At 48.8% G+C, this 14,976-nt stretch overlaps 1 protein-coding gene and 1 pseudogene across 1 annotated transcript in view; one reads left to right on the forward strand and one right to left on the reverse strand.

The window, feature by feature from the left end:
• The first annotated feature begins 1,302 nt into the window (after positions 1-1,302).
• On the forward strand, positions 1,303-1,746 carry LOC132229606 (large ribosomal subunit protein eL42-like; annotated as a pseudogene).
• Positions 1,747-3,983: 2,237 nt separating this feature from the next.
• The window catches only part of ARHGAP31 (Rho GTPase activating protein 31), a 101,651-nt gene continuing 90,658 nt past the window's right edge, over positions 3,984-14,976 (reverse strand). The window contains exons 10-12 of the mRNA XM_059687770.1: positions 13,309-13,881; positions 12,341-12,600; positions 3,984-10,681 (exon numbers count right to left, since the gene is read on the reverse strand). Coding sequence (XP_059543753.1) covers positions 8,249-10,681; positions 12,341-12,600; positions 13,309-13,881 — 3,266 coding nt within the window. The 3' untranslated portion in view covers positions 3,984-8,248. The remainder of the gene's footprint in view (positions 10,682-12,340; positions 12,601-13,308; positions 13,882-14,976) is intronic.

Genomic DNA, 14,976 nt, shown 5'->3' on the forward strand with positions numbered 1-14,976 from the left:
GGATGTCAAATGGAGACTCACAGCAGAGACCAGTTAACCAACCATTTAAAAAAATTCATGCAAGAGAAAGTGGAAGGTGGGGTGCTACCACTGTGGGTGATGGGAAAAGCCACGGGCATGTAGAAGCTGATGTAGGGAAAATACGTGGATGAAAAGAGAAGGAAGGGCAGAATTCTGGTGAATAACAAGAAGAGGAAACTTTCAAATGAACAAGAGTAAGAAAATGAAAGTCCAAGAGGTGAACTAGAATTTCAAGAAAAGGAATGATCAGTATCAAATATACTAGAAAACTGACTTGGATTTGGTTATTAGATCATTGGTTACTTTAGTAAGAGGAATTTTAATGGAGCAAAGGGAGTGGAGGTCAGGCAGCATTTGGTCCAAAGCAGAGAATGGGAATGAAGTGATGACTTGGAAAGAAGGTTCTTTAGAGCCCTTGGGAAGAGGAATAGCACCTCCTCTGAGCTAGAAGGGAACTTAGGTATACACGTATGGGTAAGGGAAATGGCTGCGGAGGGGAAAGAAACATCTGATAGTTTAAACCTATGGTGAAGTAAGAAGCAATTATCAATTTGGGCATGAGGGGACCATGTGGGAGAGGATTGGAATAGTGGAATAGCCTTTGTGAGTTTTGGGAATGAGGCCACTGGTGAGGTGGCGAATCATAAATTTCCAAAGGCTCTCCTTCCATAGTTTTATGAACTCTGGTCTAAAAGACACAGTAAAGGAGTAGAGAAGATAGATGGTAAGGGTCCCTCTCTAGTTTGGAGGTTTGCCAAGTAGGCATGGCTAAAGGATTAGTCCAGGGAGTTAATGGTGCTGCTGAGCATAGTTGAGATGATGCACCTTGGGGTCTCAAAAGGCTAGGGAAGGCAGTTTGGTGGGGTTATTGTCTGTCAGAAAGAGTAGGGGTGAGCCAGGCATTACTAATCTTGAGCAAGTAGGAGGGAAAAAAGGAGCAAGGATAAGAAAGGTCCTGAGAATGGAATATGAGGATAGGACCATAGCGTTCTGGGTTGTAAAATGACCTGATGTGTAACTGTGGAAGAAATGGCCAAAAATGAGTAGAAGTAAAAGCTGTTAGCAATTGTGGCAAAGGTGACGGGTGGGTTTTCCTCAGCAACATTGAAGTCATCCGGAATGGTGTGGGATGAGGCAGAGAGGAAACAGGAAGCCTGGTGCCTAACCCTTGGAAACCTGGGACATTGACTACATCATGGCCACAAAGAATGGTAAACGTTAACAATAGCTGGAGGCCATACATTTTGGTGGACAGATTTTTGTATGAGATGGAAAGACGCAATGGTACAGAAGTGAGAAATGAGAACATCTCAGCTCTTTGTAGTCTATGTAACCTGGGAAAAATGTGCAACCTTTTTCTTCAGGTAAAGAAGGGTCCTCCACTTTTCCCTGCCGGTAACACTCACAAACACGGTGAACGTTCCTAAAACCCGCCAAACTTTCTGTAAGGAGTGTGGCAAGCATCAACCCCACAAATAACACAGTACAAGAAGGGCAAGGCTTCTCTGTATGTGCAGGGGAAGCAGCGTTATGACAGGAGGCAGAGTGGCTATGGTGGGCAGACTAAGCCGATTTTCCGAAAAAAGGCTAAAACTACAAAGAAGATTGTGCTGAGGCTTGAATGCGTTGAGCCTACCTGCAGATCTAAGAGAACTCTGGCTATGAAGAGATGCAAGCATTTTGAACTGGGAGAAGAAGAGAAAAGGTCAAGTGACCCAGTTCTAAGCTTCATATTTTGTTTTATTATATGACAACTAGAGGCCCAGTGCACAGAAATTTGTGCACTTGGGGGTAGGGGGTCCCTCAGCCCGGCCTGTGCCCTCTCACAGTCTGGGACCCCCTCGGGGAATGACCACTTGCTGGCTTAGGCCTGCTCCCCGGGGGATTGGACCTAAGCTGGCAATAAGACATCCCTCTGGCAGCCCGGCAGCCCTCAGGTGATGTCCACTTGCCAGCGGGGAGCAGACCTAAGCTGCAGTTGGACATCCTTAGCGCTGCTGAGGAGGCAGGAGACGCTCCCACCACCACTGCTATACTGGCAGCTGGCAGCCTGGCTTGTGGCTGAGCAGAGCTCCCCCCTGTGAGAGCGCACTGACCACCAGAGGGCAGCTCCTGCATTGAGCGTCTGCCCCCTGGTGGTCAGTGTGTGTCATAGTGACCAGTCATTCCCAGTCTTTCTGCTGTTAGGGTCAGTTTGCATATTACCCTTTTACTATATAGAATAGAGGCCTGATGCACGGGTGGGGGCTGGCTGGTTTGCCCTGAAGGGTGTCCCAGATCAGGGTGGGAGTCCCGCTTGGGTGTCTGGCCAGCCTGGATGACGGGCTGATAGCTGTTTGCAGATGGTCACACCCCCTTCAGGGTGGGGGTCCCCACTGGGGTGCCTGGCCAGTCTGGGTGAGGGGCTGAGGGCTGTTTTCAGGCTGGCGGGCGACTGAAGCTCCCAGCCTCTTCTTTTTTTTATTTTATTTTTTATTCTGGGATTTATTTACCTTCTATAGCTGTCACTGAAGCTGAGAGCCGGCTCCAGCTCTGAGGCCCGGCTTCAGCTCTGAGGCCATGGCTGGCTGAAAGCAGGTATCTGGGGTTTGTTTAGCTTCTATAATTGAAACATTGTTGCTTCCGGAGCTCAGAGCTGAGCCGCGGCAGGTGGGGAACCTTGGCTTCCTCCATCACTGGAGCAAGCAAGCCTCATGTTCGCTTCAGCTGCGTGGCTTCCAGCCGCCATCTTTGTTGGCAGTTAATTTGCATGTCCTGCTGATTAGCCAATGGGAAGTGTAGCGGAGGTATGGTCAATTACCATGTTTGTCTATTATTAGCTAGGATAAAGTCTTGATATGTTCACTTAAAAAAAAAAAGGGTCCTCAGGGGAGTGTCAAGTTTTACTGAAGTCCAGGAAGTGGAGGCAACCTTCAGAGAAGAGGCCGTAAGGAGAGAAGAGCTCCAGAACAACTGGGAAAGATGAGGAGTGAGGGCAACTGGGAGGCCAGTTGGGGTGGGAGGGAGGGGTTGCAGGAGAGGGAAGCAGGAGGGGGACCAGGGAGTGTCTAGAAGAAAAAGGCATTTAGGGCAGTAGCGAGGGCTGACAGGAGCAGGCCTAGGAAGTGTGATGATCTAAATGGAATATTGTTACCAAAATGCTATTATTTTTATCCCCTTGACTGTGACATCTTTCACTGCAAATATCACCGGCTTGTGAGCCTGGGTTGCATAACTTTTCCTAAAGGTCTCATTTTGACATATTGAGTACCCTCCTCTCCTTTTTTTGTGATAATCTATGCCAAGATAACAAACTTTTGCTTTTTTAACCCTTAGAGCATCATTAAAATAATCATTCAAATGAAAGACTAGTCCCCCTTGACTGATTCAGGTGATAGAAAAATTGAGTTCACTTTGGTGTAGGTGGATCCAAACTTCTTAAGCTGTGGAGTTTTGATAAGCAATAGCTTTTCTTTTCTTCTCACTTTTCAATTACAATAGCCATTGACTTATGCTGGGTATCTTGGGTGACATGTGTGATTGCAACTATAAGAGAGTGAAGTTGCAAATGTTGACAATTATTAAGAGGTAAACAAGAAAATTTACTAAAGAAAGTCATCAGGCTTACCCGGCGTGGCTCAGTGGTTGAGCGTCGACCAGGAGGTCATGGTTCGCCTCCTGGTCAGGGCACATGCCCGGGTTGTGGGCTTGAGCCCCAGTGTGGGGTGTGCAGGAGGCAGCCAATCAATGATTCTCATCACTGACGTTTCTATCTCTCTCTCTTTCCTCTTTGAAATAAAAAATATATATACAGATATATATATATAATCATCAGGACTTTGCTGTGAAACCATACTTTGAAGTAATAAAAAATGACATCAAACAGAACTAGAACAATGAGCCTGATGCACATAATGCCCCTTTCCTAGCATCGATTCTGATGACCCCGTGTCCTCCTCCAGTTCATAGTGCCATCATAGATATTGCATTTTATATCATTTATTAGAGTACATTTGTAAAGCATAACAATCTGTTTTAATTACACATAAATGTCTCTATGGATAGGTTTAATATATTTTTTAATAGAAAAACATTTTGATTATGTCTTTGGAATCATATTCGTCAAGCTCAACAAACAGGCTGAAATCATGTTGCTTTCTAATAAACTTCTTTGAAAAAGTGCTTTACCTTGCAGAATTAGACGCCAGGACGTACTATGGCATTAAGTTATTGCAAAGCATTGTGATTCGTCCAGTAAAATGCATGGCTATTTATGTCATGAATTTCTTTTATTTAGTTACATCCTCCTCCAGCCTCATAGAGAAGTGATCCCTGCATTTATTTGCTCATGAACCTCCAGGCTACTAAATGATGTACTGTGTGCCCATCAATCTTTGGTTGTTCCCCAATTTTATCCTTTCTGGACTGACACTGATCCCAGGCAATTACCCTTCTACAATCTCCTTTCCTCATGCTAGCTCCCTCTTCTGGCCTGACTTCGCTAGAAAAGGTGTTGAAAAAGTACATGTTCTTTGTTAGTCCACATTTTGGGCTATCTTCGTGCTGGAAGTACCTAAAATCATACTCCTGGAAGCACTTAACCCCAAGATTCATACTGTCATCAGATAGGACAGGCAGAATCTAGCTCTAATCAATCCTGGTGGGAATTGGACCGACCCTGAACCTCTCTTATTCCAATCCCAGATAAATGAATCATGTTCCCCAGTACCTCTTCAGGCAGGAACCCACAGCCTGTATAGACAAATGACTGTCCCACCCAATTTTAGTCAAATGTGATCATCATGGGCTAAACATTAGACACGAAAGGATCAGTTTATCTTGGACCTCTCAATTCATCATCGACAGGAGTTAACCCTTTCTGTGACGATGGAAGTTCCTAAACCACTCTCAAGGAGAATGGAACACTGGTATTACCTTCCACCAACAGGACTTCACAACCCAAACCAGCTAAGACCACACAAAAATCTCAGAACTATTTATTCATAGTTACTACTCTCTATTTTTCTTAAATGATCAAAGCAAAAATCTCAGTGCCTAAGTGTCTTTCCTAGTGCTTTCAATTGGGTTTGCAATTGCGTTTAATTTGATGACAGTCAGTAGGTGACTTGAACACTATTAACAATCTTATTAAAAGATGCTAGTTGCTACATTTCCCCCCTTACTCTTTCGTTTGGTAACTTAATGGCTTTAAATTTTGCTCTTGGTTGTTAATAGATTGTTTCATTTGCTACCATCACTCCTCTTTTTCATTAGGCTCTTCAAGGATTTAAGAGTTCTAAAGCTCTTGATAAATGTTGGGAATGATGTTTACATTTTTTTATTTCCCCAGAATCCAGAATTTTTACATAATCAATATCTTGAATTTTAGGCTAACAGTATCTTAATGGGGTTCTTGGTCAGGTGAAGCAGAGAATAAAAACCAATTCCCTTTTGGAAAAAAAAAAAAAGTTGGCCTGGGAAGGCCATTTTGCAAATAAATATAGGCTATTACCTTCTTAAAGCAACCATTAACACTGAAAGAAAACACTTCAAATTTGACATTTAAAATCAGCCATGCCCATTTAGGGGACTGATCATTGAAACAGCCCTTTGAGAACTGGTTCTGCAGCCCTTTCTGGCGCACTCTGTAGGTCCCCTTAAACACAGCAGCCCCTCCCTTGCCCCTCCCCTGGATGGGATCTGATTCCCAGCCAGCCATTCTCAGGGGGTTTAGCTTTCAGTCCCGAGTGGGTGACCAGATAGGTAATTCAGGGCATTTTGAGGAACAATTCCAGGAGTAAAATATGTTTTCGTTGCATTGGAATGGCATTTCCTCAGCGCCAGGCTCGCCCAGGCCACAGGAAGGCTATGACAGTTGACAGGCTGGGTGTTAGTCAAAAGAGATGCCCATACTGCAGTGGCGGGACCCTGAGAAGTGAGTCGGCTCCTGAGGCCTTCTGGAGTGACTGGGGAGGGAAGCCCATAGTAGGAAATATCTCCAGACAGTTGTCACTGTGTCTCAGGATGACATCCAGATGCCCACCACGGCTCCTGAAGACGATGCTACCAACGGAAGATGTCAGTCTTGAGAACATGGCAGCCGTTCAATAAAGCAACGTGGGTGCTGCAAATTGAACTCACTTGCTAATATGTAAATAGTGGCTTCTCAGCCTGTGTCCAAGTAAAAACAGAGCTCCTACATGTTACAAACACAAATTAAAATACAAAATAGTTTCAGTATTTCATCACTCGGCTCAGAGTTCTGCTGGAGAAGCAAAGTGCAGTTCCTCCCCTCTCTCGAATTCTAACTGGAATTCTAACAGTCTTCATCGAGGCGTGGAAACCACAGCGCACTGAGATTGCTATGAAGCCCGCCCGCCCACATTTTCTGATAAGGCAGGAATGTACTTTTCAAATCTCCTGAGCATGGCCTTTCTCATCTGTCACCACTATATTTCTTCACCTTGCTTCCCTAGGGGGCAAAATGCTGTACCCTAGGACTTCTCTCAGGGGTTGACATCTCATTGCCTGTTGGTCCGACGTCTTGCTCATCTAGTGAGAATGCAAAGACCCTGACCAAAGACCTACTGACTGCTCCCCCTGCTACCTCATCTCAGTGCCTCGGAAAGCAGAAGCCAACAGCTGGCCTGCCCCTGCTATAGACACCGGCTTAGAAGGTATAGGACAAGGTTTCCAAACTGTAAGGCTTACCAGGGAAGAAAGGAGAGAGGAATATGTATCTGTTGTCGGGCACCAGCTTCCAATTCCACACTGGAGGAGGTAACTTGAGTTCATCTCCTACCCAGCCCAGCACCAGCCTTGGTTGTGAGGTCTGCCCAGAGGTATTGCTGGCCCTTAGAGAAATTTCTGCAATGGCTGTGCTTCTGGACAGAGCTCAGCCAGACATGAACCTGAGCGGAGCTACATAGGGCTAAAAGTAGGTCTATTTTTCTTGTTTCTCAAACAAGATAGTTGTCTTAGCAGGTTTGAAAGTGTTGATACCCTGATGGGTTTTGCCTTGAGAAGGGCTCCTATGAAGCCCTTTTCGGGGGAGCACCAAAAATCTGCCAGCAGGTTATATTAGTTTTTCCTCTCTCCAGCTGAAAAGGAAAGAACTATTTGAAGTTCTAAATAACTGACAAAATCAGGTTGGCTTATTGCTTCTGCTTTTATATAGACAGGAGAAGGGCAAGTTTGCGTGTCTAGGGTGGGTGGTGGATGAGGGGGATTGTGGGAGGGCGCCTCAAATCTGCTCTTGAGCAATGAAGGGAGAGGGAGGAAGGAAGGCACCCACTGGCTAAAATGAAATACATTTCAGAAGGGCAGCTGCCATCGAGGGGTAGGGCTACCCTGCTAGGGCTCCTCCTTACCTTGTCCTGCACTCCTGTCCCAGCCTAGTGTGGAAGGAGAGGTAGCTGAGCTAGGGGTGTTTTCTGCGAATGCCCCACATACTGTTTGGAATGTAGTTCTGTCTATGTTGGGAGGCTTTTCTCCAAGGTGACATCCTGTTTTTAGACCGTGGTATTGGAATGGAAGCAATCCTGCCCAGCTATTGGGTTTATAAATCAGAGGTCAGGGTAGTGGCAGTTGGAGTCCCAAATTAATAAAAAGTCATGGCCTGAAAGTCTTCTTAGATTGTGGCTCTTGAGTACGGGTGCTGATTTTCTAGGCTGGCACATGGAGCCATCTTGGGCAGGGCAGCAGGAATTCTGGGGAAAGAGCATGAGCAAGTTCACCCACTGGGAGATCTAAGTGTATGTTAGTTTGCTTTTCCAAATCTGCTCTATTCTGGAGAGTACACTCTCACACCGCATTAAAAAGCACAAAGTAAAGAGGAGGCCTTCAAACCTCAGTAGCAACGTTTTTCAACACAAAGGATCTCTCTTTCTTTCACAAGTCACTGTCACATCCAGCTCGCCACAGGAATGGATAATGGCAATGGGGGAGTAACGCAACTCACAGACCAGCCCCGGATCTCACTGGGGGCAAGCATTGCATCCTCTCCCTTATCTGACCTTTCCCACCTTCTCCTGCAGACTTATCTAACTTTCATCTCTTGGTCCTTCCCTTGACCTTTCCTTTGACAAATGGACTAATTAATAAATGGCCAGACGGCTGAAGGAAGAGAAGAGGAGGCCCAAACAAGCCTAGCCTTGGGTAACCTGTGTCTGGACCAAAGATAAGTTGGCCTGTAATAAGTTCCCAATGAATCATGCGTTTTTTTCAGACACCAGCAGATGAAGCGAAGTCATTCTATCTGCCTCCCACTTCTTCCATCCAGAATCACAGATCTCCGCTGGGGCTGGTAAAAACAGCTGGTTGAGGTCTCTAGTCTCTGGCCATTCTTAGGAATAGTCATTTTATTCCTAAGCGTGACCCCTTCTGGTGTGACCCATGTGTTTTCTGCCAATTCCCCACAAAGAAGGCCGGGGGAAACTGTCTGGGTGGGACTCCGGATAGGGGACAGCAGGACCTTGGAATCTGACACTGTGGAAGAAGGAGGATGGTCCATGATGGGGAAAGGAGGGCTGAATAAGATTAGGCTCTGGGGTCTTCCTGGCCTTGACCTATGGAAAGGCTTAGAACCCCCTGATGGTCGCTCTATTTTTGAAGAAAGAAGGTTGTCCCCAGATGGCTCTGTCTCTGATGTGCGCTTCCTGCATTGCACTACTGCATCCTGGGTGGACAGCAGGTTAGCCGAACCTGGTTCTGGAGAAAGGCTGGCGCCTTCACATGTGCGGGATGCAGTGGCATCCGTGGGCAAGGCCCCCTTGGCTCCTGTGTCTTGCTTTGGCTTCTCTTCCTTGGGGCTTTCCGAGGAGGAGGGAGAATCACCTTTGGCAGGTTTCCCGGAGGTCACATCAGTGGATCTAGGTTCTTCTGGGCTCTTCTCCGGAGGCTGAGCCCCACCTTCCGCTGGGCTCTGAGAGGGCAGGGGCTGTGGGATCTCTGTGTACTGAAGCTTGGGAGGGATGACGGGGACCGCCCTGGCCTGGCACATTTTGACCATGAAGGAGGTTCTCACAGCCGACACACTGACGGGAGCCGAGTTACGGCGGCCTGTCAGGGCATGAGCAACCATGTCCAGGTCCTGAGAGTCCTGGGAGTCAACCCTCCAGGGGTCCACTTTACAGTGAGATGAGGTCATCCATGTGACCTTTGGGTCTTCTGGCTCAGAGAGCTGCATTCCAGGTGAACCAAATGAGGCCACATTTTCAAACCGGAAGAGGTCAGTGATGGGAATGGCAGAGTCCAAGTTCAGGGAAGAAGGCCTATTTTTCCCTTTTGGGGGCCCACACTCAGTGCTCTTCAGCGGTAACTTTGGGGGATGCTCTTCGTGCGGGGTGCTGTCCTGCACGCGAGGTGAGCTCTCCTTGCTGCTCTCTGGTGTGGGCACGCTACCTTGCTCAGTCTGAGGGCTGCTGTGCCCCAGGTGTGTCGCCTGTTCCTTTCCCTCTGCTAGGCTGACAGGGCTGGTTTCTGCTGGTTTGGGCTGCAAACCACCTGGTCTCTTCTGACTGGGAAGAGCCTCTATCCCTTTCAGGCCAGAGAACTCTCTGAAGGACCTCAGGGCTTTCTCATCCCATCCAGTAACCTCTCTCCTGGGTGCTGGGGGCTGCAGCGGGTCGGGGTTCCTCTCGGCTTCAAGATTAGCACAGCTGATGGAGGAGGGGCCCTTGAGAGTCCACTGGCTCTCAGCCGTGGGTTTGCTGTCCAGGGAATGGCTCTGACGAAGGCTAGGTCTGTGGGAAAGCCTCTTCTCCAGCCGGTGGCACTGAAGGCCCTGCACCTGGGCCTCTTGCCCATTTTTCAGGGTGGGGGAGTGAAGGGGACTCGTCACCCACTGGGGCTCCTCCCAGGGCTCCACCATCTCTAGGCCGTGCTGGGCCACGTCTGTCCCCGTGTCATCGTCATCGCCGTCCGAGGGCTCCTGTGTTGAATGGGCTGCATCCCCCTCTCCGGGTGGGGAGAGCTCAACCTCCCTTGCTGGGCTTGGAAAACCAGCGCCTTTTCCATCGGGAGCAGCATTCTTTGACTTCAGCTTCTCACTTTGTCCGGGAGAGGCCCTGTCTCCCTGACAAAGACTGGGGATCGCAGGACTGCCTTTGGACTTCGGCTGGTCTATGTGTGGACTTGTCCTCGAATTCTTTGGTGAGTCTTCCCTCTCAGGGCCGTCCTTCTGTAGCTGGACTCGAGGTGCCTCCTCCAGAGGCGTTGGAGGGGGTGGAGCAGGTGGGATCAGAGGAGACAGGTTCCCCGGGCCTCCCACCTCCACCCTTGCTTGTGGAGAAGGCGTCTCCAATGGAATGATTTCCAGAGGAGCCAGGCTGGTGGGGTCTGGGCGCGGAGCCTTCTCAGTCTCAGATCTGTGGAGGCTGCTGATTGCCTCTGGCTTCTCTCTATTGGCTGCTGTGGGAGCCTCCTCTGTGCTCTGTTTGGCTGGATCCCTAGCCCACTCCTCCAGAGGGGCAGAGACTGGAGCTGGGGTACAGACACAAGGCAAGCTCCCAGGAGCCTCTGGGGGAGCAAAAGGCCTTGGATTTGACTCAAGGATGGGCTGAGTTGGGCTGACCTTCGGAGCAGGTGGTGGCAATGAGGGCAGCTCCTCCTCAGATTCAATGATTTTTAGCTCCTGTTGAATCTCAGGCCAGATCAGGGTACTGGTCAGATCATCTTCATCCTGAAAAACATCAAGAAACTGCTTATTTAGAACCAAGAACTCTCAGGCAGTCATCCTCACTGTATGCCAGGGACTGGACCAGAGCCAGGATGGGCACCTCAGCGAATAAAGGACACAGCACTAATAATCACTGGATGTTTATTCAGTGCTTACCATGTGCCATAGCATACAGTTGGCCCTCCATATCTAGGGTTCTGCACCTATGCATCTACAGGTTCAAAAAACCTCAGATCAAATCTCTCTCTCTCTCTCTCTATCTCTCTCTCTCTATCTGTATATCTGTATATATAGACATATATATATATACACACACATATATATCTACCTATAATAATAAAAGGATAATATGCTAATTAGACCAGACATCCTTCCTGATGAAGCCAGGGCGGGGGGAAGCCAGCCTGGGTCCCGGGTGCCTGCCGGCAGCCGGAGGAGGGAAGTCCAGGTCCCTGGTGCCGGAGGGAAGCCGGTGCCAGCAGCTGGGGGAAGGAGGGCCTGCTCTTGCATGAATTTTCATGCATCAGACCTCTAGTATATATATATTTATATGTATGCTAGTATATCTCACCCGAGGATATTTTTTCCCATTGGTTTTTAGAGAGAGTGGAAAGGAGAGGGAGATACAGAGAGAAACACTCATGTGAGAGGGACACATTGATTGGTTGCCTCCCACATGGACCCTGAGCTGGGGAACAAACCTGCAACCCAAGTACGTGCCCTTGGCTGGGAATTGAGCCCTCAACCCTTCGGTGTGCAGGCTGGCGCTCTAACCACTTAGGAACACCGGCCAGGGCTGCCTATCCCCTTTGACGCACTCCTCCAGGTCACAGAGCCTCCCAAATGCAGGACTGCTCCATGGAAAACCTCCTCATACCTTCATCTTACGCAAGGACAATCCAAGAAACCTTGGGAAATTACACCTCTAAAAAGTGGAAGATGCCCTGACTGGTTTAGCTCAGTGGATAGAGCGTCGGCCTGCGGACTGAAGGGTCCCAGGTTCGATTCCAGCCAAGGGCATGTACCTCGGTTGTGGGCACATCCCCAATAGGGGCTGTGCAGGAGGCAGCTGATCGATATCTCTCTCTCATTGATGTTTCGAACTCTCTATCCCTCTCCCTTCCTCTTTGTAAAAAATCAATAAAATATTTTTTAAAAGTGGAAGAGGTTTAGTAAGCATTGGCATCATGCTTTAACCTCTCTAGAAGCAACAGGAGGAAGGAATGGATTCTGGAAATATTAGAGAAGATTTTATAAATATAGACACTATCTACCCAGGATGTCAGGAAGGAGAGAACTGGCTCCATGAATGGTCATCATCTTTGGGACCAGGATATGACAAGCAGATTTTGTGCTGCTTCTGGGATTGAGTGTCATTACAATCTCAGGGCCTATTACTGGTTTATGGTGACTTCAGGTCAGAAATATTTAGCACTGAGTCTTTCCTAGGGAACCTGAGCTGGATGGTTATTCCCATTATTATAGGATCCCTGCAAAAATAAATCCCAAGATCTGATTAAAAGGTTGTCTCCTAAAATCCCTTTGGCCAACACTGGTTCTTCAAAACAAACAAACAAACAAAACAAACAAACAAAACTAAGCTTTTCTAAGAGCCCTTGGGAAAAAGGGACTATTGGTTGGGCGACAGAGGTTCCACCTTACCATCTCATGGAGAAACACCACTTCTGCTCTGGCCATGGGGCCCTCCTGGCCAGCCTCTGGCGCCTCCCCCACCACCTTCTCTGGATCCAGCCTCTTCTCCAAGTCACTGGAATGTTGACAGCTCAGGGGGATTTCTGAGGTTTTCTTCTCCTCCAATTGGGCTCCTGGCTCCAGAGAAAGGCCTTTGCTGCATTCCACTGTCCTCGCTGCTCCTGGCTCTGGCTTGGCATCCTCCAGAGCCACCTTCTTAGGTACCGAAGCTGCAATGAGGATGCGAGTTATCGGTTGAAAGAGACTGACAGCTCATTTTAAGAGAGGCTGTTCCCAGCACAATCACTGACCTGGACAAATCCTGCTTCCCAAGGGTGGAGGGCATCCTCCTAGCTCACTGCTCTCACCCACTCTCCACCCTTCCCTCTTAGCCGTGTCCTGTGTTCAGATCCCAGAGTTGCAGACTGTCAGAGATGGGAGGTCCTCTGTCCAGTGGTTCTCAACTGGAGACCACTGTGCCTCTCCCCTTCCCAGGGGACATTGGGCAATGTCTGGAGACATTTTTGGTTGTCATAACCGGGTGATGGGAGTGGTTCATGGCATCTAGTGGGTAGAAGTCATGGATGCTGCTAAGTAATCCTGCAAAGTAGCAAGCAGTCCCCCACAAGAAAAGAATTACCCAGGCCCAAATGCCACTAGTGCTGAGGCTGAGACACCCTGGGTAACCCCATCTTTCACTTCACACACAAGTCAGTTCAGACCCTGAGACGTCAAGTCTGTAGCCTAAGGTCACAGAAATCTGTTATCTACAAAGATGGCTTGTGATTGTGATTGAAAGCTCCCTGACAGATGGTCTGGCTCGGCGCCCACAGTCTGAGCCACTTTGCTGCACTGTCTTGCAAACTCTGTGTAAGCAAATGTGAGGCTGGTTTTCAATCTCCTGCAGTGGCAAGAGAGCCCTCCCCTGCCCGCGTTACCTGCAGAAGTCTCGGCTCCTGGGGGCTTCTCTTCAGGGCAGCCTCCACTCTCTGACCCCTGGAGAGAAAACTCTTCCAGGCTGGAGAGAGACTGCAGCTCCTTTGGGGGTGTCCGGCACGGGGTGCTGTTGGTGCTGATGACAGCCGACACGTGGAGCGGCACGGACACGGCAAAGGGTTCTGAGATGTTCAGCGCCTTGCGCTGGTGTCGGGGTGAAGGCTCCATCTGGAAGAGGCTGCTGGTGAAGACGGACTTGCTGGGGCTGTCGTTCGAGGTGTAGAACATGCCCAGCATCTTCGGGGCTGCCTGCTCGCTCTCGGGATCCTCGATGGGCCGGAACACCTTCAGCTGCTCCGGTGGGGGCCGGGCCTGAGCGCCCTGGAGTTGGCTTCGGTCACTGCTCATGTCAAAGCCCCCCTCGGCCCCCGCCGGCATCCCCTCCTGGCCCCAGTCACCCTCCTGCTTGGTGAGGTCACAGGAGCTGCCAATGCTGGTCGCGTGCATTTTCGCGGCTGGAATAAAAAATCCACCGGTGGCGACCGATCGATTGAAATTGCCTTTGGTCTCTTTCCCTAGTGAAAAAGCAGGCAAACACACGGTCAGCAGCCGGTAAGAGAAGGCATCCTAATGAGGGCACAGCATCCTGATGAGGAGGACAGGCCCAGAACCTCTGGCTGACGAGATAGGAAGCATCTTCTCACGCGCCTGCTCTGTTAGGAGGCCCTGACCGGGCCACTTGCTGTGTTACATGTGTCTGTTTTCAACTTGGCAGGGAGAGCCGTTTCCAAAAAGAAGGCCACTGCCAAGATTGCTAAACAGAGCAGTCACCCTCCAAGCATCACATGTAGATCATGAGAATAAAAGGACGGGCGGGAGCGGACAGAATGATGTTTGCTCAAAAGGAAGCAGACTGAGAGGGCAAAATAACAGAACCTTATTTTGCTTTGAAACTTCTGGCAGGTGGGCCCAGACAGGGGTTTGATTCCCAGGCAAGGAAACAAATGCGGTTCTCAGCTAGACCTCTCTCCCTTTCCCGGGCTTTCTCCCGCTGACTGGGAGGATGAGACACTAGGGATGCAAATGCACTCAACCTCACCGAGCCCAGTCCTGAGGAGTGAGCTCCTGACAGGCTGAGGAAGGAAGACAGAAAGAAAGAACCTGTACGGGAAGTAAAGAAGCTGGGAGATGACAGGTGAGTTGCCTGGGATCTGGCCAGTAATTCCCAGCCAGGTCCCGAGCGCTCTGCTGGATGTGTAACCTTAGGTTTAAAATTCTCACGACCACTCCATGGGGAAGTACAATTCTCTCTCACACCTGAGGAAACGGAGACTCCAGGGGTTCGATAACCTGCCCAACACCCATGAAAGCGCTGACCTGGATTTTGAAATGTTAAATTCTGTAAAACTGGGCATGAATTGCCTCAAGAGGTTTCAAAGACCAAAGCAAATGGATGACTATACAGGCGAGAAATGATGAAAGTATTGAGTCAGTTTAAAAAGAGTTCGTTGAGTATTTTACAAGTTGAGGGTTATTTTTAAAAGTTGTTCTTAAGTTTTCTATATTATTTCAGATTGCTTCCCTTATCAAAGAGCAAAACGATTTCTATTAAAGGGGTTGGAAAGTCATGGGGTAAATGTGGGGAGTTTCGCCTCTGCTAGGGAAGCCCT

This window comes from Myotis daubentonii, chromosome 3, assembly GCF_963259705.1.
Source record: "Myotis daubentonii chromosome 3, mMyoDau2.1, whole genome shotgun sequence".
NCBI classification, from domain to species: Eukaryota; Metazoa; Chordata; class Mammalia; order Chiroptera; family Vespertilionidae; genus Myotis; species Myotis daubentonii.